This window comes from Globicephala melas, chromosome 18 (assembly GCF_963455315.2).
Source record: "Globicephala melas chromosome 18, mGloMel1.2, whole genome shotgun sequence".
NCBI classification, from domain to species: Eukaryota; Metazoa; Chordata; class Mammalia; order Artiodactyla; family Delphinidae; genus Globicephala; species Globicephala melas.
The window spans coordinates 12,242,431-12,270,308 of record NC_083331.1 but is presented as its reverse complement, the minus strand read 5'-3'; the positions used below and the strand labels follow the sequence as shown (position 1 = coordinate 12,270,308).

The following is a 27,878-nucleotide window of genomic DNA, read 5'->3' as shown; positions in this document are numbered from 1 at the left end:
ACCCTGCTTCAGAGAGGACGTGAAGGAAAAGCCTCCCTAGGAGAGAAGCTTGCGGACGACCTCACTGAGAACAAACAATAAGAGAAGAGCCAGGCTTTCAGTGGGCTTGATTTCTTTATTTATAAACCAGTCTTCCAACCTTTCTGAACTTCTTAACACAAATTCATCTCAAGTTGTACAATCTGTTATCCTGACAAGCTGGGAATGACAAATCCTGTTTTACATCTTTGAATGTTGCTTCCAATCACTCTAGTTAACCTTGAGAGCTAGAAACATCATGGCAGGGGGAGGGGGAGGGGTGTGTGTGACTGCAAATTAAAAAAAAAAATGTTAGTTTTACTTTTAGAAGCCTTTAGATCTCTTCCAGAAGGAAAGAGTATAAAGTTACCCCTTAGAACAGATCATACTAAGATTGTACTGTTGTGTGGCAAATTTGCTCCTTTATTTTTTAAAATCAGTTCATCCAAGTCCTTTCTTCCTTGGTAACCAAAATAGCACAAGATTAATCAAAGAGCAAAAGTGAATATAGATGCCTCTGTAATCCTGTGCAGCTTTCACACAACTCTTAATTGGGAGTGTGTGAATATATATATTATATATTCTGAGAATGTGTTGTGTACAGACACACAAAAACACACACACACACACACATATACACACACAGAATGCTATAATGGTCTAAAATAGCAGAGTTTTTCTGGTCCAGCATTTATACTACATAATAACATTCTAACACACTGCCATGCTTTAAATGACAGCAAAGGCAAAATTTTCACTAATTATACATTTTAGGGCAGCAACTCTGTGCAGGTCTTATGGTGTTTGAGGACATTTTTGATATATATAAACCTTTCAATGTGGTCTGATTTAAGTGAGGCTTATGGATTTAAAAAAAAAAAAAACCTTCTGATCCTCACTTACCGATCCGCATTTCTCTCAGCATTTTAGAATGACAAAGATAGACCCTGTGAAAATGGCAGATTCTTCATCCCATCCCAGTTCTGGATGGAGATTCCACACAACCACACCAAAGGGTGGGTTGAAGGCCCACCACTTAAGATTAGTAAATGTTTTGGACAAGAAGGATCCAGTTGCCATGGGCAGACAGGGGCATGTTGATGCAGTGGGCTTCGTAGGCTGAATACATTCAGTGTTTACACCGTGGACCATTTATTTTAAAAATTAAATTAAAATTCTTACTCTTAAGAAGCCATAGTTTGCTTGCTTTGTTAGTTTTTTAGGGGCAGCTTGATTCCCTCCATATTCCATGTCTATGTTCAGGTGTGTGGTTCATTTCATGGACAAAGCCTGAGTTCAGGTGTGCTTGGCTGACCACAGTATGGCAGCCCCAGGATCACTAAGCTCCCAGCAGCTACCCAATGTGAGTGTTTACAATTTTAAACATAAATCCACATTCTGGAATCCTAACGTAGAGTATTACGTTAACACACAACAACAAGTTATCAGAGACCTGTAACGTGCATGGAGTATATAATAACATGGATATTAGCTATTGAGTCTTCTAAGTTTTGCAACCTAATAAGAGTGAACAAACATCTGACATCTTGGAGTCTTACTATAATTCTGCACTAAACTTATAAAGACTGTGAAACTGAATAAAGGAACATATACAACTGCGAGGAGTTATTACTGTACAAAATACAACTAAATTAGTATTTTCCATATGTGTGATTCCATTGATGGGAATTACAGATATAAAATAAACGTCCTGGTGTCTGTTCTGGCGCTTCTCTTAGTAATAGCAACAGCAATTATCACAAAGAATTCCACCATGTTAGGGGCATTATGACTATAACATAAGTAGGTAAAAACCCAAGAGGCAGAAATACATTACAAATGGCATTATAACACATATTTTTCTTGCTATTAAAAGTTAAAGTCTTCCAGAACTTTTCCACATATGACTTAATTCATCAATAAATGTGATTTAGAAAACATTTAAAATATTTTTGTCCCCGGTTTTAGAGATGTTATACATGAAATCTAAATTGAGTCTTTTTTTTTAAATTGGTGTTTCCACTTTATCTTTTAAATATGGATAGTATCTTCCACATTGCTCAGACTTCACTTAGCCAGTTTCTGCTGAGTCCATTGATTTTACGGTTTTGTAAGAGAAGCCAAGTGCAGAGCCCTGATCCAGCATCCTCTGCTAGGCCGCCTCAGGTGAGTTCTGCCTCAGGTGTCCAACAGGGTGGCCTGACCCACTGAGAAGAAGGCAGCCCCAGATTCACCAAGCAGTCTGGGTGAAATTCTGCACCTTGCATGCATTTCTGTCAGCATCAACTCCGACATTCACAATGAAAAGCATCATGAACAGGAAAAGAAATCAGGGCTGAAGGAGAAGGAGAACTGGGTCTAATCAGTGGAAAAGAACAAAATGGGCGTTTCTTTCCTGAGGCACGTACTTCATGCGACACTTCCCGAGGGAAAACTCCCCGAGGGCCGCAGCATTGAAGGATTCTTACATTTTCTTCAGGAGGAAAGGTTTGAAAAAGTGGACCTTTGCGAGGAAATACTGCAGACTTCCAAGTTGGTGAAAGAACTTCCAGCGTCGCTTGGATACTCCGGGTAGGAGGAACTGGAGGAGATGATATTTTTGAGCCTCTGGAGGGCAATGATTAAAAGTAGAAGCAGGAAGGCTAACAGGCTGAGGAATATGGACACATAGATGTAGACATTTGACAGGTGGCCTGAGGACGGGTCCACCGATGTGGACAGGGATGTGGGAAATAGCTCGAGGAAAGTTCCATTCTCCATACTCCCCGAGAATACAGATGAAGAGTCAGGTTCAGACATCTTTATGGAAGGTCAAAGAATGCACAGTATATGAAAAGCCGTTTCACACAGGGGTCAACAGGGACAGAATCAGCATTCTTTTTGTCATGATAGCATCAGCAAACATTGAGGGTGGTTAAATCAGTACAGCAAAACTCAGTTTCCAAGCAAAGGCAGCAGGGTATCAGGTGTCCATCACTGCAAAAACAAAGACAAAAAAACCAAAACAACTGAGTGCATTATTCAGAAAAAATTACATTTGAATCTCACTTCCAGTTTTCATTTCAGCAAAGGCTTAATTATAAAATCAACCAGGGAGGGAAAAGAATGAAATAATTTCCCCAGGAACAAGTAATGTTTCTGTCTTTCTATTACAAATGATGATATAAAAATGCACTTTTATCTGATCTCCACAGTACCCTAGGTGCCAGGTTTCTGCAAGGAACTAAAAAGGAAATAAAAAGGAAAATATATTTCTGATACGTTCCATCTGCTGAGATTTCAACAGATGCTCCAAGTGCATGCTCTGAGAATAGGACCCCAAAAGTTAGCTCCAAACCTTCCTCCTCCAGAAAATGAATTCCCCGCACTCTCCAGCCCACTAGCATAATTCCAGACCAGTATTTCCTTCTAGTATGCTTAGGAGAATCACTGCATATGTAAGTTTGCTTTTCATAATTTGCTAATTTGTTTATAAAAATATATCTTCTTGAGCTTGGGGGCCATTTCTACGTAGTTCTTTTCTTTTAGGTCTACCTCTGTACTTTGTTCTGCATATGTTAGGCATTCAGTAAAAAACCTTTAGATTAACTTAGAAGAATAAAGGTTTGATTTCCTCTGAATGGTAGAAAGAGTACTAGCTTTGCTGTCAAGAGATTTAAGTTTGAGGCCTGAATTCTCCTTTATCTTTGGGAAGTTGGGCAAATTGCCTACATTTTCTGAGCTTCACTATTCTCATCTGTAAAATGGTATATAGTACCTGCCCCATTCCCTCACTGTGTTATGCAGGGATCAAGATAATAGACAGGGAAGCACTTTGTAAATTGTTAAGATTGGGCCAAAATGAGTTTACTGTGTGTGGGTTGTGGGTGTTTGTGTGTATGTGGTGTGGTGTGTGTGTGTGTGAATGGGTGCTGAGAAAGAAATGCTCTTGGCCATGTTCCCCCTCCTCACGGGGTCCCTATGAGGAACACTGGAAACAAAGTGGACTGAATCAGGCAGATAGCCCTGGGGCAGAGCATGATTCTGCAGGCTCCAGGCGTGGGGGCGGGTGCCTTGTGTCTCTGACACCCTCGCGTCCGTGACTGGGGAAGTCATAGCCAGCTTCTGCCTAGTTTGTGCGGGGGCGAGGGAGGCAGCCTGAGGAAGAATGATCCCTCCCGATGGATGACTGTCTTTCCTCAAATCCAGAAAAGATGCTCTTCCTAGCTCTTTATGGCATTAGATCATTTTTTTGTAAATTTCCAATTTCCTTGCATCGGATGTAGGGAAACGCTAATGCGAAAATATCCACTCTGCCCTGGCTTTCCCTTTCCGTAACCTCTGCCCTGCATTTTACCTTGAAAACTTGCCTTTCCCTTCCGTTCCCCAAATCTAATTAAGTGGCTGATTCCTTGAGGGGCTGACAGTGGCCGCTGTGGCTGTGGCTGAGTGGCACTAATGATCCCTGGGAAGGAGGGGACCCTCCTGAGAGGGCTGCCCTGTCGGCAGTCAAGCAGGCTACTCATCTTAGTGGCTCCTCAGAGGGGGCCACGGGCAGTTCTAGCGCTTCCTAAAATAATTTGACTCCTAGTCCTCATTACACTTTGCCTGCTGATTTTAATTCCACTAAGTCTGCTACAGGCTCCTAACAACCCTTAGAAAGAGAGAGGGAGAGAGAGAATCACGGTGGGACTGCAAATGTGTCACAGTGATCTGGCAATACCTTGTCTCATACAGCACATAAATGCTTTAGGGGAAAACAGCAGCATCTCAGAGACAGCATGACGTATAGGCAAGAAAACTAGGAAAGAATCTCATGGGCTGGATCAAAAGAAATCTTCAAGATGTTTTGGTAAGACCTCTTAAGTCTAGCTGAGGAAACTGGGAACAAAGAAGCTGATCGATTTGACAAAAGAAATGTATCTAATTAGAAGATAAGCCAGGACTTTCAGCTCTGCCCATCCTCACCCTTTATACCATCCGGTCTCAATTTTCCTACCGTTTGGTAGTAATGATTTTACATACTCTTTTTCTGGAATGGGCAAGAAGGTAGGGGCTGTGCATTTTATGTTGCTCCTCACACAAACTAGTTTGTAAGGGAGGTAGAGCAGAAATTATTATTCCCACTTTGCAGATGAAGAAACTGATCAGCAAAGAAATTGTGATTTACTCAGGGTTCACAGCTAGTCAGCGACAGAAGACTGACAAGAACCCATGCCTGAACAGCATTCTTAGTTTCCTCAAATATGGTAGGAAGAGAAAATGACAAGACTCAGGTAATTAGTTCCCACCTGCCACTTATTTTGAACAAGCTCACAGTTCAGTCTTGATATTTCAGTTTTCCCATTTGTCCAATGACACCTTTCCTACCTCTCCACGAGATCCTAAGTTAGGATGTGATACCGTGTCCAAAATCATACTTTGAAAATGATAAAAGGCCATCCAAGTAAAGGGCTGGTAGACAGTTCTTTCTCGATGCCTAGAAAGACTAGAGGAACTTCCAGGTCTCTGCTAGTCCAATAATTCTGACACGTGCAGGTCATCGATTCAGCTGGAATTGGCTGATTTTTCTAAAACCACCTTCGCTACCCAGAACTGTATAATTTTCTGGAGGTGAGGTTGGAGGCACAGATAATGTCACTGGCAATTCAATGGCAGGGCTCACAACTGGCTGCCAGACCACTTGCTAAAACAAAGGTATCTCTTTACAGTGTAAATATTCCAAGAGCACTTTTCACATCCTGAAGATCACCTTCTTTCAGACAAAAGCCCACTTGTGAGCCTCAAATGTCTATGGAATAGTTTATAGCAAATGAGGTTAAGATTTGGGGAAAGCATCTGATCTTCCAAGTGACATTGGAAGATGGTAGGAATCAATAGATGAAACCTTGTGTCCTTATTTGACATTTCACAATTAAGTAACTTCTCTAAACATCCTCCCCCAATACTTTAGATTTAATATTACTTCCTGAATACTTCTTAATTTAAAATGACAGATATACGAATTTCATTTCACTTTTCTACTATGAAACACTAGAGCATATGCAGTGTTAGAAATCATTTTAATTTGATGACATTAGTTCTCATTTTCTTATAGATGTTTTAAAAATTGATAAATCTTCTTTCTCTCTGGTGACTGTTTTGACAATCTATGTTTAATGCTGAGGACGATCAAAATTGTGTGTGTTTAGGCACTGGGACAGTGTGAATGAGGCCCAAGGAGGTACTGTGGAAACAAAATCAAACAAGTGTGTTTCAGGATGCTGCTTTTTGGGCTGTTTCTTCCAAACAGATGGGGTTCAAAGGAAAGAAGAAAGTGACTTCATCTTAAATGCATAGCCTTGACCTATCTAGGGGCAGCGACAGCAGACTCTCATTTCAGGTAGCACCTAAAGCCATGTGGGGATTGTGATGCTTTTTTTCTGAGCCATTCTCAGAAAGTGATTTTTGAGAAAGGAAAATGAGACAGTGAGATCACAATTTTATAAATGAAGATCTGTGGATATGTTTAAGTTCATGGTCAGCCAGCTTTCCCTTTGTCTCTTGGAATAAAGAACTGTGCTGAGGAGAAATCTACAAAAGGCAGTCACCTCCTGAAGTGAGCAAGGACTGACTATAATCTCACCGTGAGCCCAGCGGGTTGGGAGATGGAGGGACCGCACGGATAAGTCAGACCTTGGCGGGGGGTGGGGGTGGGTCTCTGCTTCCATGTCACTCAGCGCCCAGCCACTGTGACTCCTCTGAAAGAATGGAAGCTTTCCTTCCCATGGGGTGATTAGGGCTGTAAAGTTTTGGAGGAACAAAGCATACTCTCTAGTGTGTACCTTGCTACTTGGTAAAAGGAAGAAGAGCTGACAGGCCCTCAACTCTTGAGTTCTCTCACCTAAGCATCTCCAGACCCCTGGCCGCCAGCCTGTCTGTGGGCAGAGCCTCTGCCAGGGCCTTGACTTCTACAATGCAACGTGTATAAAACTCTGCCTACAGTCAACCTCAAACCTGTCACAGCAATCTCTTGAGTTTCTGGCCTTTATTTAAATACATTTCTATGTGAATAACAACTCTTTGAAAGTTGTTTTTGTTGTGGAAAACTGGGACAAGCTGCTTTGTTCCCTTGCAGACATTATTCAAAGAGTCCCCTAGCTGTTATGATGTCAAATCAACATTTCATCCTTATCACGCCCTGCTGTGTCATTCTCCAAAAGGTGTTCTCCCAAACCATTAGCAACGATTTGATAAAGTATTAATGTGATATGGTAAAGGCTTTTTCTGGTCTACAAATGTAAAATTTAACAGTATAACGTAATGAATAGTTTTAGATGATAAACTGGGTTTCTTTCTCTGTAGAATACAGGAACTATCATCTCCAGAATCTAGAAGGGAATTTGTCACATCTGAGCACAGCTGCTTTTAGTTCTACTTAGAAAACAGCATGTTTATACAAGACCTTGTTAAATGTTAAATATTTTATACAAGACCTTGAGCTTTCCTTTACAATTTGCATGATTATCTTTTCCCTTAACACTTTCTCTTTGCCTAGTGGCCTTTTAGGTTGTGCTGGGTGAGAGAAGATTGGTGCTGACAATACAGACTAGCCACTCACTCTTCTCTAAAGGTAAATCTTGACCAGCAGTCAATGGCAGCACTTACCCCTGGGCTTGCAATAGTGAAAATAAAGTTTATTATCTTACTACTAAGCTTATTCAGAGCTGATTAAATCCATCCATATATTCGCCTATTTGAGAACTGCTCCTACTTAATCAATACAACGCTTTGAGAGAAGAATTTTGTTTGAAAATGAGTAGAATCTCACTGTGATTCCCAGTATCAGCGCAATAAAAAGCAAAAGCAAGTAAAGAAAAAAAACTGAGTCTAGGGCTTCCCTGGTGGCGCAGTGGTTGAGAGTCCGCCTGCCGATGCAGAGGACACGGGTTCGTGCCCTGGTCCGGGAAGATCCCACATGCTGCGGAGTGGCTGGGCCTGTGAGCCATGGCCGCTGAGCCTGCGCGTCCAGAGCCTGTGCTCCGCAATGGGAGAGGCCACAACAGTGAGAGGCCCGCATACCGCAAAAAAAAAAAACAAAACTGAGTCTATCTGCTATCTCATAGGGTTCGAGAACCATCTCATGAAAAGAAGTGTGGAGAGATGAAGATTCTGAATAAGCCCTGGAATTCATGGTCTAGACTGGACAATGGCAGCCAAAAAAATTAAAATGAACAGTCATCTTTATCTGGGGTTCCAAAGAATGATCAGAAAATATAATCAGAACTTTTTTATGGTACTTTGGTGAAAATTAAAGAAATGGCAAAGTAACAGCTTGGTATCTGTGATTTATGTTAAAAGTCAATCTCTAGGGTAAGTCATTAGGTGGCTTTGGATTCAGTCCAACCTCTTATTAATTCTCTTTACCTTGGTGATGACTTTTTTTTTTTTTTTTTTTTTTTTTGCCATACGCGGGCCTCTCACCGCTGCGGCCTCTCCCGTTGCAGAGCACAGGCTCCGGACGCGCAGGCTCAGCGTCCATGGCTCACGGGCCCAGCCGCTCCGCGGCATGTGGGATCTTCCCGGACCGGGGCACGAACCCGTGTCCCCTGCATCGGCAGGCGGACTCTCAACCACTGCGCCACCAGGGAAGCCCTTGGTGATGACTTTTATCTCTCTGGATCAGCCTCAGGCTCAGCAAAATAATTAAATTATATTATATTCAGAATACTTTTCTGTTAGACTAATTATTTTGTCCTCATTTTTAAAAGTTAGTTATCCACATAACGTATAGTCCACAGACATTCAGAATATACATTTCTTGACATGCAAAACAGTGTAGACTGAGTAAAGCTACTAAAAAAAAAAAAAAAAAAAACACCAGAAAGTATTTCAGAAGGGAATGTAACTGTTTTGACCATCTTATCTTTGTATAGCCTAAAAAGTAATTATATTGATAGATATGACTTCCCTTGCATTTATATAGCAGTGTTTTCCTGGGGAAATCAAACTATTATTCTTAATAAATTTTTGCTGTATCTAAATTTCTTGTGAAGATTTTATGTCCAAATCACTGCCTTATTAAGAATAATTATTTTAAAATGATACTCCCTTAGAAAAAGAGTTTAAGTGGATAATTTTCTGGATAAAAAGGTCAAATATAAAACCAGTTCTAGGCATAATATTTTTCATGATTCTTTTATGATGTCTAGAAAAGACCAAGGAGGGCTCTGTCCTGTGCTTTGGGGAAACTGGACCCATCTTGGTTAACACACTTAGTCTAAACCAAAATGAGAAAAGTGGCAACTTAAAGGTTGAAGGAAGCATGAACTGGTTAAGAAGTAGCAAAACAATGAAAGTCATCTTTAGGGAGGAGGAGAAAAGGCTATTGGCTAAACACTTGATTTAGAGAAAAAAACAAACAGCCAAAGAAATAATGACTTGAAGATCATAGGCAAGGTTGAAATGAATCAGTGTGAAGAAAGATGGTTAAGAAGAAAGATCAACCTTTCAAGATGTTACAGCATTTTTAATGAGGACTTTTGGGTTCAGTTCTCTCCCTCCACTCAGCTTGGATCATTTCTAATATTTTAGAAGAGTAGTAAGAAAAAATACTCTTTATTCTTGGAGCAGCTAGAATTGGTTAAATTATAGCATTAGTATACACAAAAGCTTGCTTATTTTTAATTATACTAGACATGTTTTTGAAAATTCTCATTCAACCATGCTCTGGTTGGAGAATGGCATTTCTTCCTTTTCCATTGTCTTTCATTCTGTCTCCACAGTTAAAATAATTTGTATCAAATATAGTTTTTGTCCAATCAGGAAATGCTCTTAACAGTCTCCTTATAGAATATGATACATGGAAGGATTTTGTTCTTGTAAACTTAATTTTGTGATTGTCATAACTCTTTTTTTGAAACCTTTATAGGTAGACCACAAGGTATCCCCCAGTCTACTCTCTCACGCTCCAGAGGCCTTTGGGTGCCTCTAAAGCTGCTCTAAGGAAACAGGGAAGAGCTTGGAAATGTGGGTTTTCTATAAGCATTTGATGAAGTCCACCCTAAATTTAAGCAGACTCCTCAGAAGCGGGCAGCCATGGGCCACTGGTGCCACACAGTATAAGAAAAAATAAGAGAGCTTGTACGACTCCCGACAAATGCCACTCCTTCTTTTCTTGTTTCTACTGTTACCTCCCTCTTTAAATACATATTCCTCTGTTTGTGGCTAATTGTCACCACTGATCCCTCTTTCTCTGAATTCCTCACTCCATTTCCCTTCATCTCCCATTGGCATCCAGGTTAATGTGTTCAGTGAAAACCTTTCTGTTTGTGTATGTTTCTGTAAATGTCTATTGTTTTGTGTATGTTCTCTTGTAAATATTCGTCTTGTAAATTTTCAGCATAAGAATGGATCTATAGTAAGTGTTTCATTCACTCCATAACTTAAACCCCAAACTTAATTTCCACTTAAAATATCTTGAGAATTGAGGCATATGGAAGAGAAGAACATAAATTATCTAATATATCCACTTCTCTAATTTTGCACTTAAGAATATGCCAAAAACTAATAACCATTCTCTATCTATAAAATAACATGTACAGGTACAATTTGGAAAAAAAAAAAGTGATGACATAGGTTGTCTAAAAAGAACTTCAGTATTAGCAAATTAATGAAACAGGCCACTATTTATATTTCTCTATTGACAACTATAGTCATGTATTTGTTTAAACTAAGATGTTTTGTAGCCTATTCCTTAGAAATGGATTGGACTATGACAAGTATGTATAAGGGTTTTAAGTCTTGCATTTCCCAGTGGGGACTCAAGCTCATGGAGTCGTCTACATGATGACATTTTTAACCAAGGCATAGTGTTTACTTGAAATAATGAACCATCGTCCCTCATAATACAACTACAAATAGAACCTTAGTTGATTACATAGTGTATACGTTGCCCATCCCTTCTGGATATTAGTCCAGTGCTTAGCATAATTCATACATATGAATTTTGCTAAATAAGTTTTCTCATTCTTCCATGGCTGGCAGTCAACATATGATGATGCTTTCCATAGTGAAATGTATATTTAAAAAGAATAATGCTTAGTAATCGGCAGCTTAGGCAGGCTAAGTTCTGGTTACATACAGTTTTGGCCATATTACATTATTTAGTAGTCAGCTGAATAATCAGAGAAGAAAAAGTAGGATGCAGATTTCAAGATTTATCTTCTAATGTGATGAAAGATCCTTGGACTAATTAAAAGAAAAAACAACATTGTTATAAAGGACATTATTAGGATAACGGGGGAAATCTGGACATAGACTGTACATTGGATAATTGCATTTTATCAATATTAAATTTCCTAAGTGTGATACAGGAGAATGTTCTTGTTATTAGGAAGTACATGTTCAAAGTATGTAACTATGAAGTGTCACAGTTTCAGCAGCTAACCCTCAAATGGTTCAGCCAAAATAAAAAAATAAGTACACATATACATACAGAAAGAAAAGATGATAAAGCAAATGTGTTAAAATGTTAATAACTGATTAGTCTAGTTAAAGGATATATAGGTGTCCATTGTTATTATTCTTGCAACTTTTCAGTAGGATTGGAGTTTTTCTACATACGACTTGGGGAAAAATGATTTATCCCCAAGGATATTAAGAAATATGCTTAGTATAATATGCAGTAAGTCAGCCAAAATGTTAGAAGCTTCTAAAGAAATACACTGATTAAGCTTGATTCTTCAATGGGCATTGGAGAAGTTCAAATATTTGCTGCTACCATCATGCCCACTAATCCACAGGTACAGGAGGTGAAGCATCAGAGAATAAGTTAGAGGAAGTTTAATATGCCCAAGGGAACTGGATCCATGGTGGTGGGAGATGCTGCCTGAAGACCAGGAATGGTGACTGGCCATCCAGCCTTGCTTATGACTTCACTCTGCCACCATCCACTGGTCTGAATCTCAATCTGGGCCTCCAGGATCAATGGGATCCAGTTATGTTCATCTTACATCATCAGTCATCTTCAGAGGAAGTCAAGGATATCTTTCTTGCAGTTTAAATACCCAGTCAAAGGGAGGGGCTTTGGAGTCATCTTGAGTCAAGAGAGAGTAGTTTTCTTTCTTTTTAAAAAATTGAGATATAATTGACATATAACATTGTATTAGTTTGGGGTGTACAACATAATGACTTGACATTTGTATACTGCAAAATGATCACCACAGTAAGTCAACATCTGCCACCATCCATAGTTACATTTTCTTCCTTGCGGTGAGGACTTTTAAGATCTACCGTCTTAACAACTTCAAATATACAATGCAGTGTTATTAACTATAGTCACCATACTGTATGTTATATCCCCATGACTTATTTATTTTATAACTGGAAATTTGTACCTTTTGACCGCCTTCACCCATTTCACACACACCCTACCCCCTCCAATCTGTTCTATCTATGAGCTTGTTTTTTTTTGTTTTCGGTTTCCTTAGATTCCACATATAAGTGAGATCGTGTGGTATTTGTCTTTCTTGGTTTGACTTATTTCACTTAGCAAAATTCCCTCAAGGTTCGAGAGAGAGTTGTCTTCTAATGAGGACTAATGTGTAGGTGGACTCTGGGGAAGCTCACTGAGATCCCCCAATAGACAGTGAGCTCCAGCTTCCACACAGGGCCCGAAGGAAACAACAGCAGCAAATAAACACAGTACAAGTGGGAGACTTGATTTAGGCAGTAAGTGCCAAACAGTCTTCAAACACCAAGTTCAGCAGATTAAAGAACTCACACTCCTTACAACTCTTAAACTAGCAACCACCTCTGACTGCCCTGGTTTGGGTGAATCCTCTAGTGTGGCAAGAGGCTAAACCCAACCACATGAACTCTCTTACAGTCCAGGGTCCAGTGTCTTTTGAAATAGGAGCCAATAAACAATTTTAAGAAAATCTAGTTGTCACAAAATGCAGCTGCAAATGAAAAGAAAATATGGAGCATTGATATTAACAGTGCTTTTCATCAGTCATCAGCAATCATATGACTGAGGCTCTAGCTAGGTATCCTATATTGATAAGTACCAGATGAGTCAGATTTTAGGCAGAGGTTACATAAAACACCAACCCTATAAGGAGACAAAGTGCTCTCTCATGGTTTGAAATTACTCTTCTACCAGGACATCCAGGTTTACCAGGGAAGGCAGAAGACAGAAAAGAGGACATTGTGTCCTTTATCAGGAAAGCAAGTTCCCATGTGGGACTTCCCACCGTCCTGCTAATCCTTTGTGTGAACAGAGCAGCAGAGCTTGCCTTAATATTCTCTCATGCATCCTCTCTCTCTCTCTCTCTCTCTCTCTCTCTCTCTCCCCCCCACCCCCTCCCTCTCCCTCTCCCTCTCCTTCTCTCTCAGGCAGCACAATGAACTCAAAAGTCTGGCTAACAAAGAGAATGTCTACATGTTCCTTGTAACATGGAACAAAATGACATGGCAAGCTATCAAGTGTGGGAGGAAATCAAGTCCCCAGCAGCCTGTTGTCATATGAGATAACAACTCAAGACCAGAATCTGTCAAAGACAATATGGATGCAGTAAACAAGTGTAGGCTCAGATTCTCCCAGAATGTATTTCAACTTAAAAATGCAAGGAGGTCAAATTGGAAAATAATGAGTAATTATTTATAGAAAACAGACTGCTACACTGATGACCTATATAACAGAGTTACACTTTCTTTTAAAAAATATAAATAAATATGGTTTTACTCATGAAAATCATGAGTATCTTATACAAGATTTAACAGACTTTGGCTTTGCCCTTTATCAGGGTTGAGCTCTTCACCTTACCATTTAAGGTTGTGTGCCCTGTGCTTTTTATCCAATTGTAGGAATAGCCTTGGTCAGAAACACACGTTCACACATCACTCACTGCTCTTACATCTAAGTTCTCTTTTATTTCAGTCATGTGCCCTGGGATGTAGGGGGGCACATCATGCCAGAAGAGTGATAGGAAGTAGAGGGGAGGGGATGGTGGGAGCATCCCCAAATCATTGTGGAATGGAAACAGAACATGACAGGCAGGGAAAGGTGGACCTGGGATGCTTGCGTAGGAGAAGGAATGTCCAGACAAATTAGTTTGGAAAAACAACAACAAAATGAATGACAGCAGCCAATATGTATTAAATAAAAGCATATACTAGTTGTGTGTGTGTGTGTGTGTGTGTGTGTGTGTGTGTGTGTACATGGTGCAGGTGTATATTCTTTAATCTTCACAGCTCTCTACTCTAGTTATTATTATCCCTCACCTTTCTTTAACCAATGAGAAAATTAAGGATCAGAGAATTTAAAAGCTTGCCCAAGGCTACCCAGCCACATAGAAGCAGGACTGGCATTCAAATCTATATCCCTATGTCTCCAAATTTTATGTTCATTACATTTCTTCTCTCTGGGGAGGTTGGAGGTAAAAGAGGGATAAATTTGAGACCTATGGTCCTTGGTGATGTTCACATGTTTCTGCCATTCTTCCCTCTGTCCAGGTATGTTGTAGGGCTGCGTGTTTCCACCCCCTCTGAAATGAGGGTGGCCACATGACTTGTTTTGACCAATAAAATTTGGGGAAAAGTGACATGTCACTTCTGGGTAGAAAATGTAAGACTTCATGTGAGATTTGCCATATCCCTTCCCTCTGCTGCAATAACTGTGTGAGTTCAAGCCAGCTTCTGTCAGTATTATGTTGAGTTAAGTGCCCTCTATGCCTACTTTCTGGAGGGGTTTTATCATAAATGGCTGTTGAATTTTGTGGAAAGCTTTTTCTGTGTCTACTGAGATGATGATATGGTTTTTCTCCTTCAACTTGTTAATATGTTTCATCACATTGATTGATTTGCATATATTGAAGAATCCTTGCATTCCTGGGATAAACCCCACTTGATCATGGTTTATGGTCCTTTTAATGTGCTGTTAGATTCTGTTTGCTAGTATTTTGTTGAGGATTTTTGCATATATGTTTATCAGTGATATTGGCATTTAGTTTTCTTTTTTGTGACATCTTTGTCTGGTTTTGGTATCAGGGTGATGGTGGCCTCGTAGAATGAGTTTGGGAGTGTTCCTCCCTCTGCTATATTTTGGAAGAGTTTGAGAAGGATAGGTGTTAGCTCTTCCCTAAATGTTTGATAGAATTTGCCTGTGAAGCTGTCTGGTCCTGGGCTTTTGTTTGTTGGAAGATTTTTAATCACAGTCTCAATTTCAGTGCTTGGGATTGGTCTGTTTATATTTTCTATTTCTTCCTGGTTCAGTCTCAGAAGGTTGTGCTTTTCTAAGAATTTGTCCATTTCTTCCAGGTTGTCCATTTTATTGGCATAGAGTTGCTTGTAGTAATCTCTCCTGATCCTTTGTATTTCAGCAGTGTCAGTTGTTACTTCTCCTTTTCCATTTCTAATTCTATTGATTTCTGTCTTCTCCCTTTTTTTCTTGATGAGTCTGACTAATGGTTTATCAATTTTGTTTATCTTCTCAAAGAAGCAGCTTTTAGTTTTATTGATCTTTGCTATTGTTTCCTTCATTTCTTTTTCATTTATTTCTGATCTGTCTTTATGATTTCTTTCCTCCTGCTAACTTTGGGGTTTTTTTATTCTTCTTTCTCTAATTGCTTTAAGTGTAAGGTTAGGTTGTTAATTTGAGATGTTTCTTGTTTCTTGAGGTAAGATTGTATTGCTATAAACTTCCCTCTTAGAACTGCTTTTGCTGCATCCCATAGGTTTTGGGTTGTCGTGTTTTCATTGTCATTTGTTTCTAGGTATTTTTTGATTTCCTCTTTGATTTCTAAAGTGATCTCTTGGTTATTTAGTAATGTATTGTTTAGCCTCAATGTGTTTGTATTTTTGTTTTTGGTTTTCTTGTTGTTTTCTTTTGCGGTACGTGGGCCTCTCACTGCTGCGGCCTCTCCTGTTGCAGAGCACAGGCTCCGGATGCACAGGCCCAGCAGCCATGGCCCACGGGCCCAGCCACTCCGCAGCATGTGGGATCCTCCCGGACCAGGGCATGAACCCGCGTCCCCTGCATCGGCAGGTGGACTCTCAACCACTGCACCACCAGGGAAGCCCTGTGTTTGTATTTTTCACAGATTTTTTTCCTGTAATTGATATCTAGTCTCATAGCATTGTGGTCGGAAAAGATACTTCATACGATTTCAATTTTCTTAAATTTACCAAGGCTTGATTTGTGATCCAAGATATGATCTATCCTGGAGAATGTTCCATGAGCACTTGAGAAGAAAGTGTATTCTGTTGTTTTTGGTTGGAATGTCCTATAAATATCAATTAAGTCCATCTTATTTAATGTATCATTTAAAGCTTGTGTTTCCTTATTTATATTCATTTTGGATAATCTGTCCATTGGTGAAAGTGGGGTGTTAAAGTCCCCTACTATTATTGTGTTACTGTCAATTTCCCCTTCTATGGCTGTTAGCATTTGCCTTATGTACTGAGGTGCTCCTATGTTGGGTGCATAAATATTTACAATTGTTATATCTTCTTCTTGGATTGATCCCTTGATCATTATGTAGTGTCCTTCTTTGTCTCTTGTAATAGTCTTTATTTTAAAGTCTATTTTGTCTGATATGAGAATTGCTACTCCAGCTTTCTTCTGATTTCCATTTGCATGGAATAGCTTTTTCCATCCCCTCAGGTTCAGTCTGTATGTGTCTCTAGGTCTGAAGTGAGTCTCTTGTAGACAGCATATATATGGGTCTTTTTTTGTATACATTCAGCCAGTCTATGTCTTTTGGTTGGAGCATTCAATCCATTTACATTTAAGGTAGTTATCGATATGTACGTTCCTATTACCATTTTCTTAATTGTTTTGGGTTTGTTATTGTAGGTCTTCTCCTTCTCTTGTGTTTCCTGCCTAGAGAAGTTCCTTTAGCATTTGTTGTAAAGCTAGTTTGTTGGTGCTGAATTCTCTTAGCTTTTGCTTGTCTGTAAAGGTTTTAATTTCTCTGTCAAATCTGAGTGAGATCGTTGCTGGGTAATCTTGGTTGTAGGTTTTTCCCTTTCATCACTTTAAATATGTCCTGCCACTCCCTCTGGCTTGCAGAGCTTCTACTGAAAGATCAGCTGTTAAGCTTATGGGGATGCCCTTGTATGTTATTTGTTGTTTTTCTCCTGCTGCTTTTAATATTTTTTCTTTGTATTTAATTTTTGGTAGTTTGATTAATATGTGTCTTGGTGTGTTTCTCCTTGGATTTGTCCTGTATGGGACTCTCTGCGCTTCCTGGACTTGATTGACTATTTTTTTCCCCATATTAGGGAATTTTTCAGCTATAATCTCCTCAAATATTTTCTCAGTCCCTTTCTTTTTCTCTTCTTCTTCGGGGACCCCTATAATTCGAATGTTGGTGCTTTTAATGTTGTCCCAGAGGTCTCTGAGACTTTTGTCAATTCTTTTCATTCTTATTTCTTTATTCTGCTGTGCGGTAGTTATTTCCACTCTTTTATCTTTCAGATCACTTATTCGTTCTTCTGCCTCAGTTACTCTGCTATTGATTCCTTCTAGCGAATTTTAAATTTCATTTATTTTGTTGTTCATCATTGTTTGTTTGCTCTTTAGTTCTTTTAGTTCCTTGTTAAATGTTTCTTGTATTTTCTCCATTCTGTTTCCAAGATTTTAGATCATCTTTACTCTCATTACTCTGAATTCTTTTTCAGATAGACTGCCTATTTCCTCTTCATTTGTTTGGTCTGGTGGGTTTTTAACCTTGCTCCATCATCTGCTGTGTGTTTCTCTGTCTTCTCATTTTCCTTTACTTACTGTGTTTGGGGTCTCCTTTTTGCAGTCTGCAGCTTCATATTTCCCGTTGTTTTTGGTGTCTGCTCCCAGTGGCTAAGGTTGGTTCAGTGGGTTGTGTAGGCTTCCTGGTGGAAGGGACTGGTGCCTGTGTTCTGGTGGATGAGGCTGGATCTTGTCTTTCTGGTGGGCAGGACTGGGTCTGGTGGTGTGTTTTTGTGGAGTCTGTGACCTTATTATGATTTTAGGCAGCCTCTCTGCTAATGGGTGGGGCTGTGTTCCTGTCTTGCTAGTTGTTTGGCATAGGGTGTCCAGCACTGTAGCGTGCTATTTGTTGAGTGGAGCTGGGTCTTAGCATTGAGATGGAGATCTCTGGGAGAGCTTTCACTGTTTGATATTATGTGGAGCCGGGAGGTCTCTGGTGGACCAATGTCCTGAACTCAGCTCTCCCACGTCAACGGCTCAGGCCTGACACCCAGCCAGAGCACCAAGATGCTGTCAGCCACATGGCTCAGAAGAAAAGGAAGAAAAAAATAAAGAAAGAAAAAAAAATACAATAAAATAAAAGTTATTAAAATAAAATTTTTTAAAGTATTAAAAATAAAAAAATTAAAAATTAATAAAAAAAGGAAAGAAAGAAGAGAGCAACCAAACCAAAAAACAAGTCCACCAATGATAACAAGCACTAAAAACTATACTAAAAAAAAAAAAAGGACAGACAGAACCCTAGGACAAATGGTAAAAGCAAAGCTATACAGACAAAAATCACACAAAGAAGCATACACATATATACTCACAAAAAGAGAAAAAGGAAAAATATATCTATATATATATAAAAAAAGGAAAAGAGCAACCAAATCAATAAACAAATCTACCAGTGATAATAAACTCTAAATATTAAACTAAGATAAACATATAACCAGAAACAAATTAGGTGCAGAAAGCAAACCCCAAGTCTACAGTTGCTCCCAAAGTCCACCACCTCGATTTTGGGATGATTTGTTGTCTATTTAGGTATTCCAGAGATGCAGGGTACATCAAGTTGATTGTGGAGATTTAATGCGCTGCTCCTGAGGCTGAGGGCGTCTGTTCTGCTGCTGCCTGAGGGCGTCTGTTCTGCGCCCAGACAGGATGGGGTTAAAGGAGCAGCTGGGGCTTCCGTGGTGGCGCAGTGGTTGAGAATCTGCCTGCCAATGCAGGGGACACGGATTTGAGCCCTGGTCTGGGAAGATCCCACATGCCGCGGAGCTACTAGGCCCGTGAGCCACAACTACTGAGCCTGGGCATCTGGAGCTTGTGCTCCGCAACAAGAGAGGCCCGCGCACTGCGATGAAGAGTGGCCCCCGCTCGCCGCAACTAGAGAAAGCCCTCGCACAGAAACGAAGACCCAACATAGCCAAAAATAAATAAATAATTAATTAAAAAAAAAAAAAGTACACAGCAAAAGCAGTAGTAAGAGGGAAGTTTATAGTGATAAGTGCCTACATTAAAAACAAAGATTTCGGGCTTCCCTGGTGGCGCAGTGGTTGAGAGTCCGCCTGCCGATGCAGGAGACACGGGTTCGTGCCCCGGTGCGGGAAGATCCCACGTGCCGCGGAGCGGCTGGGCCCGTGAGCCGTGGCCGCTGAGCCTGCGCGTCCGGAGCCTGTGCTCCGCGGCAGGAGAGGCCACAACAGTGAGAGGCCCGCGTACCGCAAAAACAAGACAAAAAGATTTCACATAACCTAATTTTAAAAAAAGAAAGAAAAAAAGGAGCAGCTGATTCGGGGGCTGTGGCTCACTCAGGCCGGGGGGAGGGAGGGGTACGGAGTTCGGGGCAAGCCTGTGGCGGCAGAGGCTGGTGTGACACTGCACCAGCCTGAGGCATGCCGTGCGTTCTCCCAGAGAAGTTGTCACTGGATCACGGGACCCTGGCAGTGGCGGGCTGCACAGACTCCAGGAGGGGAGGTGTGGAGAGTGACCTGTGCTTGCACACAGGCTTCTTGGTGGCGGCAGCAGCAGCCTTAGCATCTCATGCCCGTCTCTGGGGTCTGCGCTGATAGCCGTGGCTCGCGCCCCTCTCTGGAGCTTGTTTAGGCGGTGCTCTAAATCCCCTCTCCTCGCACACCCGAAACAATGGTCTCTTGCCTCTTAGGCAGTTCCTGACTTTTCCCAGACTCCCTCCCGGCTAGCTGTGGCGCACTAGCCCCCTTCAGGCTGTGTTCACACAGCCAACTCCAGTCCTTTAACTGGGATCTGACCTCCAAAGCCCGAGCCTCAGCTCCCAGCCCCTGCCCGCCCCGGTGGGTGAGCAGACAAGCATCTCGGGCTGGTGAGTGCTGGTTGGCACCGATCCTCTGTGTGGGAATCTCTCCGCTTTGCCCTCCACACCCCTGTTGCTGCGCTCTCCTCCATGGCTCCGAAGCTTCCCCCCACGGCACCCCCAGTGAAGGGCCTTCCTAGTGTGTGGCAACCTTTCCTCCTTCACAGCTCCCTCCCTGAGATGCAGGTCCCGTCCGTATTCTTTTGTCTCTGTTTTTTTCTGTTTTCTTTTGCCCTACCCAGGTACGTGGGGAGTTTTTTGCCTTTTGGGAAGACTGAGGTCTTCTGCCAGCATTCAGTAGGTGTTCTGTAGTTGTTCCACATGTAGATGTATCTGTGGGGAGGAAGGTGATCTCCACATCTTACTCCTTCTCCATCTTGAAGGTCTCTCCAAGGATTCATCTTTCTATCCATGATTCAGCACAGTTTCTGGTATAAAGATGCTCAATAAGTATCTGTTGGATGCTTGCAAGATTGAAAGGATAAAGGAATGATGAAACTTGAAGCTTCTTGGAGAGGTAGTTCCTATTTGTTCTGTTTTTGGTTGCATGATAATATTTATTGAATGAATGAATGAATACATGATCTTGTATTCATATTGATTAGTCAAAGGGTAATTATTCAATAGTAAATAAAAATTATGCACACTCACTAAATTTATAAATATTTTAGTTATGGCAATAAAATTAATAGTTCCAGGCTCTAGAGGAAACTCTGACCATACTTTTATCAAACGATTGTGTCTCTCAACAATATTCAACAAAGATTTTATTGAGTCAAGTGTCCACCAGGATAATTGAGGAAAGGATGGAGGAATCTGCTGTTAATACTGAAATACATTATCATGAACATAGCTGAGTGGTTGGAACGAATGTATTCTGAAGAGCACAATAAAAATCGAAAGGGAGTTTACCACAGTGAGTCAGTGAAGATGTGACTGGATGTGGAAGTAAGATGCATTGTTTTTTATTTAAAGTGTTAAGTTAAATTCTATGATAATCCCATCCTTTGAAAATTACCAAGTCCTTTATAATCACAACCTGTCCCTGTGCTCGTCTGTGGAGATGAAAAGGGTCAAGGACAATACGCTGATCATTGTAGGGAAGGGTATTATAATTTACTGCATTCAGCAACATCATGTACCATGGTGCTGTTAGTCGCTCTATCTCAAGGATAAACACACCCTCCCCTCAAAAAAAACCCAATTTCAATAGAAAATCAGTACAGAAGGAGAAAATGTTTACATTTTTATAAACTTCTCAATTTAACTACAAAGCCCCACATTAGAGATCAATGCCACTCAGAGTAGCCACTTGGCTCCCTCGGGAATATATGGGTTATGAGTCCTTGTGAGAAGAGGAACTTGCAAAGCACTGCTTCCTTCTTCAAGAAGGTCTTACCACCAAAAAAGCCATCTAAACTAGAAAGTGTGCTTAGTGCCTTACTTGATTTATATTCTGACTCAAGTTCCATCTCTCATGGTAAATGAGTAATTAACAATTCAAGGGCTGGCACTGGTGCGTGAACTACTTTGAGTAGCACTTCATCTAGATCATAGCCATGGTGATGTGAGCAGTGATCAGTATTGTGCTCACTACTGTGCTCAGCCTGAGAGTGATCAGTATCAGCAGTATTGTGCTCGGAAACGGATCCAGACCTCAGCTTCTTAGAAAAATAACACAAGGAATGAAAACACATGGACAGAAAAGAAGCAAATATTTTCTCTTCTCATTCATTGTGGAACTAACTTAAAACACTTTTCATGTATCTAACTCATTCCGTCTCTCCTTACAGTCACTCAATATTAACTTTCCTCTATGAAAAAGCAAATCTAACAATACTAAAACAAAAACCAAACAAGAAACAACAACCACAACATTAAAGGAAAACGTTTTTCATAGAATTGAGAAGCTGGAAGTCCTTAAAAATCAAGAAACTGAGGTCTCCAAAAGTTAAGTAAATTTTGAAGGTCATTATTTGTACTCCTTAAGACAAAGGATGGCAGAAGGAGACAGCTGGAGACAGAAACCACAAACTGAGAGCCCAGGATTCCTTTTCCAACTCTAAATCCATCTATACTCATCTGAGCTGGGTGGCCAACAAGAGGAAATCAAATGAAAAACAAGTTACTCAGTTTCTTTTGTTATCGAAAGTTTATCATATCAATCCAAATATGAGCCAAGCAGGATCGAATGGATAAATATAAGACCAAAATTGCTAGGGATGATAAAGTGATAAGAGGACAGAATGAAGGATCTTGGAAACTAATTCAGCTGAACCAGGCCAACTTTGTCAACGAGGAGTCCTTGAAGGTCTGAGAAGCATCAGTCAATATTCCACTGTCAATCTTAAAGGCATAGTTCCCATAATTTAGCACTCGACTATGAAAATCAAGGTCAACAAACTCACAAAGGACTTTCTCGTGAGTAATTGTTAGAATAATCAATTGGTTGCCAAGGCACATGAAGAGCACAAAGGAGGGGATTGGTAAATATTTATTTTTGACCTGGATTCCATTTATATGAGTGTGTTCAAGTTGAACACATAAATCATAAACTATGTACTTATGACTTGTGTGTTTTCTCTATGAATGTTTAACAGCAATAAAAATTGTTATTTAAGTGCAAAAAATAATGTTGGGCATATAGAAGACACTCTGGGTCACAGTGGGGAATATCTACTACTTGTTGGATGAATTATTGAGTGCTTCCTTTTTTACCCAAAAATATATGGCATATAGGCTAATAATATAAATAATGAATTCTGATAATTTACCCTATGGGGAAAAAATCAGACACATTTAAGATGCACATGCACAAAGATGTACGCTGTAGCTAAACATTGGAGCTACCAAGATGACCATGAGTAAAGGATTTGTTAAATGAATGATGGAAGAGTCATACAAATGGAGAATTCTGGTGTAATCAAAAGGATTATATGTTCTAGCATGGAAAGATGTATGGCAAAGTCAAAAAGTAAGCTTCAGACTCGTGCATAGTATGATTCTGTTTTTGTAAAAAAAAAAAAAAAAACTACTATCACGGCCACTGCTACTACACTGCGTCCACAATTTTAGAGGCATGCAAAATCAAACCAAACCAGACTAAACTAAACTAAAGGAAATAAGAGGTTATGCACCAAGCTGTTAACATATGATTTGTTAGTGGGTGATATTATGGGTATGTTCATATTCTATTTTGTGTATGTCTGTATCTGAATGTTGGTACAAAGACTATGAATTGAATTTTAATCAGAAAAACAATATGGGCATTTTCATTAAGAAATAGAAATAAAATTTAATTATAGCTTACGCAGTGAAAACATAACTGATTTTTGAGCCCAGAACTCTTTCTCTTCCTCCTCTTCCTTCTTTTTTTGTAATGTATACACTTAACACAAGCCTTTGAAATGATTCATATGTACCTTTTATTTCAAAGTTTAAGACTCTCAGTCTGAGGCCAGTAAGTCAACCTGCCCAGTAGGACTTGACTGCACTTTCTGTTACAGTTGCATTTTACAGCATGTTCTGAATGTTCTATTTAAGAAATGAGAAGATAAATCCCTCTGCTATAATCCTGGTCATAGGAAAAGTGAAAGCGAGTAAGAACAAAACCAGCTTAATTGGCAACAGTTGATAGATAGCCAGGCACTGTTGATCAGTACTAGACTACCGTGACAAATGAATCAGGAAGGCTGCTGTCTTGGCTACCCCTGGGGAGGGAATCTATATGTTAAATGTTCCCTGAATGAATTACTTTAGTATTTTAACTATGGTTAAGTCATCTTCCTGTCTTTCTGAGTCTGAAACAGGTTCTTACAACCACCTATGCTTTTGTTTCCCATCAAAAATTGTATTCAGGGCTGTTACCTTCTTAAGTCACGATTTTTAACAACTGTTATAGGCTAACAATTTCCAGACCTGTTCACTGTTGCCTGTAACAGCATCAGCATCAACGTTCAAGCCCATAATACAAATCATAAGTCTGGACCAACTGATCTCCCATCTTAATACAACTTGATAAATAATCATTTAAAAGTTAGGAACTCAGGAAATATTAATGACAGTCTATCCTGTTCCTGATATGAATTCAGAGGATTGAAATATTGACACTGTTCTGGCTGGATTGTGCCATGTCGTGTTTAGAGATACTGTTAAATTGTATATGGCTACTTGACTACTCAGAATCTCCATTTTTTTGTGGTTGTTGTTGTCAAAACTTAGTGTAGACTAAATAATAACTATTTCCTGGTAATGCAAGTGCGAGCATGGATTCTATTCATAAGGAGCTCTTGAAGAAGGCATTCTGTGTCACGTGACTGAGCATCTCAGAGTGCTCTCTCCCACAGAGACATCTGCCACAAATCAGAATCAGAGGTGACGAGGCCCTAGAATGTGGTTCGGTAGCCTGCTACCCTGGACCTGCAAAGACAGTGGATGCACAGATGGACTTCCCAGTTCTGTGTCAAAGGCTAGTCCACATGTGGGTATCATGGACTACTGAATCAAATCAGGCCTCTGGCTTGATTTCTGTAGGTACATCTGTTAGCTAAAAGGAATCCTGCCAACTCCGGCACTTAATTTGAGCTTCCTCTCTGTTGGGTTCCCTAATTCCATTAACTAACTTGAAGGCTTTATTGTTTTGTTAGTTGTCATTATGAACAATAATGAAATAGCCTATAAAAGTTAAGTCTGTGATGCTTTGTATTAATGTAGTAATGTAATTATACAATATGTTCCGTATATATCTATTTGAAGAAAATTCTTCTGCCACACTACTTTTTGGCTTCTAGTTTCATTTAACAAATATTTACTGAATGGTTCATGGGTGCCAGGAGCCAGGCAAGTGGGACCTACACCAGTGCCTGATGTCAAAGGCTTTTTCATAATTTTCCAGGTTCTTAAATTACTATTTAAAATACCCAAATGAGCAAAACACAAAAATTCAGCCATAATTTTACTTTTTGCTTTTCCCTAATAACTAAGTAAATCTTTAAAAAATATTTAAATATAAAACAGTTAAATATAAATTCTACAGACTTTACAAGCACAGGGAGAAGAGTAAGCCCAGAGAAGAAATATTATCAAATGGGCTGAGACTTGATCTAGAGTAGAGGCCAAATCAGAGAATTTTGCCTGTGATGGCTTAATCTTTCATTCTTAGGAAAAATGTATGACTCCAAGTTTACTTAATGATTAGTGTGATTAATCATTCTCACCAATCAGCTCTGTCATCCTTCATCTGCCCTCATTAAAAAAGAAAAATAAAAAAGAAACTCAGGAAGCCTGCAAATAAACCTTCTGATAGATTTGAAGCCACACACCAGCATACCGTTATTTATCTCTTTACATCACAGACATCCAGTAAAATCTGTTGAATTGAACTAACCAACAGCAGGGAGAACAGAATGGATCTTACCTTATGTGAGGCTTCTTTAATGAGAACCGTAAATGTGTGTGTGGTGAAGCTCTTCAAGCACTTTGCCTTACGTAGAGGAATCAAAAATAGTAAAAAAAAAATAAATAAATAAGCCAAATAAATAATAAACTTCAAACACAAACACAAAAATGGAATACCCCACCCATTTTCTGGAACTCACTATTCCCAGAATACTTCAGAGGTTGGCAAATGGTTCCCCATCCCCACAATGCCCAGCATTTGAAGGTTACTGGGATGTGCTCTGTGGGGTGGTGTCAATGCGAGACAGTCTCACTAACACACGCTTCAAGAGCCCGTTCACGTTACCTATGAGCTACGTGCTGATTATAAAGGGTGTAAGTGGCGGGGCGTGAGAGTGGGGCAAAATGCCTTTATACTTAGCAAAATAAAGCAGTTTAGTCACAAAACATATTTAAGCATGTCTAGGAGCTAGTTCACGAATAAGCTAAAATACAGGCTAAATACTGCTTTTTTTTTTTCTTTTTTTCAAGGATGCATTGGGCTGCAAGACTGCATTATGAGGTAAACCTTTGAAGAAGAGTATTGCTTATCTTGACTCTTCTCCCGTTGGTAGGCAATTGTCTGACAATGAATCTGAAAAATCTAAAGTGAAAAGCACCTGAGAAGAAAGATCTTGAGGCATGGTCCCTCGGGTCGGCCTGGGACTTGCCCAGGACCTAATCGCTGCTTATTTCCCGCCCTTTGCACCTGGTGTCTGGACTGAACCAAATGCAATGGCTTTGAGACGTCATGCAGCCATCGGATCCTATTATCCCCCGCAAAGAACCACCCAAGTGCTTAATACTTCAGCAGAGAATTTTCCGAAGGAAATTTAACGGGCAGAGGAAACGAAGGACAATAGGAAACGGACCCTGTCTCTGGAGTCTGACACCAAAACTGGGACCAACGGGGCCCCAGGCGTCTGGCGGTGGAAAGCGAGCAGGTGCAGCCCGCTAACCTGGTCTGGTACTCAACAAGATGTTTCTGTGAATGAAGGGGTCCTTCTACTCCCCGCAGGACGGCACATCACACACCTCCCTCCTCAATTAGAACTCAAACAATTTGCCCATGATGAATGCACCTCGGCAGGGAAACGAAGGATTCCAGCGTCTCATCAGATCACGGAAAAGGGAAAGGTAGCTGGTGCGTTTTCCTACAACCAAGAGCTCGGGAAACCACGGCTGGGGAACGCCAGGATGTTCTGCGCCAGGTAGAACTTAACCGGATTCGGAGCCGCCGGAGACAGGTGAAAAGACTCACGCGAGCAAGGTAAGGTACAAAGCGGCTGTCAGTGTGTGAGCAGCGAGTCCCCAGGAAGGGACGGATGACCCCAGAAATCCAGGTAGGCGCCAAACACAAGCGTGACCGCACACACCACAAAGGCAGGAATAATCAGAATGCACCTAGAGACACGCTCCGCAAAGTGCAGAACTGTCTGCACTTGCACAGGGAAATCAATCAACCTCTGCAGCGGCAGACGCGAGGGCAGACCTCCCCGGCTCCGTGCGTCCGGGACAGAAGCGGGTCATCCCGGGACCAAGGACATTGCGTCCCACTGTAGCCCCACGAAGTCACCCCGAGAACAGGGAGAGCCGGGCAGCGGAGGCTGCTAGCCGGCAGTAAGGATGTAGCCGGCACGAAGGGGACAGATTCGGGGGTGTCCAGAGCAAGGAGCCAAACCGCTGAGAGCCGGGGAGAGTTTGCGAGGCGGCTCAGGAGGGAGCGGAGCCTCCGCGACCCGAGGCCGCCCCACGGGAGGAGACAGGGCGCCCGTGGCAGAGGGCGAGCCCCCTTCCGGGGTGTCCCCGGCGCCCACTCCCCTGCGACTGCTCACGGGCGGCGTTGGGAGCCCCTCACTGACCTGCCAATAGGGACGCGCTGATCTGCCCCGCCGGCTCCCGCGCTCGGGGTGGGACCGGGCTGCGCCGACCTCCTCGCTGGCGTCCGGGTCCCGCCGATCCGCGCCCGCGAAGCCGTCCGCGGGAATGTGGGGCTCACTGGGGCGGCGGGCGCAGCCAAAGTCTTCTTTCCGCCCCCAGCCGCACAGCCAATGACGGCGAACGGGACCCACTCCCGGCCGCCGCTCGGGCGGGCGCTTGGGGCTAGGACTGGAGCCCCGCTCGGGCGAGGGAGGAGCTTGCGCCGGCGTTGGAAAATCCTGGAGGAGGAGGAGGCGTTTGCACAGGGAGCCCCATCTGGGGAAGGCAGGTGTGCCCTCAACTTTTGTGCGCGCGTGTGTATTGAGGGAGGGGACGCAGTTTCCTTGGGGACTCAAGGACCTCTCTCTGCAGGCAAAAGCATCTACTTCCTGCCAAGTTTCTTCTCCTCTTATCTTTTATGAGTCCGCGCAGCACCCAGTCCAAACCACGAGTCCAGGTGCATCACAGCAAGCCCAGCTC

General features: G+C 41.3%; 2 protein-coding genes across 3 annotated transcripts in view; one reads left to right on the top strand and one right to left on the bottom strand.

Moving 5' to 3' along the window:
- Positions 1-27,878, top strand: part of SPART (spartin) — a 377,051-nt gene that overhangs the window by 74,049 nt on the left and 275,124 nt on the right. Inside the window, exon 2 of the mRNA XM_030882503.3 lies at positions 25,971-26,748. The gene's annotated coding sequence lies outside the window, so the exon portion shown is untranslated. The remainder of the gene's footprint in view (positions 1-25,970; positions 26,749-27,878) is intronic.
- Positions 96-27,878, bottom strand: SERTM1 (serine rich and transmembrane domain containing 1). Of its 2 annotated transcripts, XM_030882510.2 has the most exons (3): positions 27,341-27,878; positions 25,459-25,524; positions 96-2,994 (listed from the first exon to the last, which is right to left on the bottom strand). In XM_030882510.2, the coding sequence occupies exon 3, from the start codon at positions 2,815-2,817 to the stop codon at positions 2,494-2,496; it is 324 nt and encodes a 107-aa protein (XP_030738370.1). In that variant the 5' UTR covers positions 2,818-2,994; positions 25,459-25,524; positions 27,341-27,878; the 3' UTR covers positions 96-2,493. The 2 variants fall into 2 exon arrangements, with proteins under 2 accessions (XP_030738370.1, XP_030738371.1); XM_030882511.2 differs by lacking the exon at positions 25,459-25,524.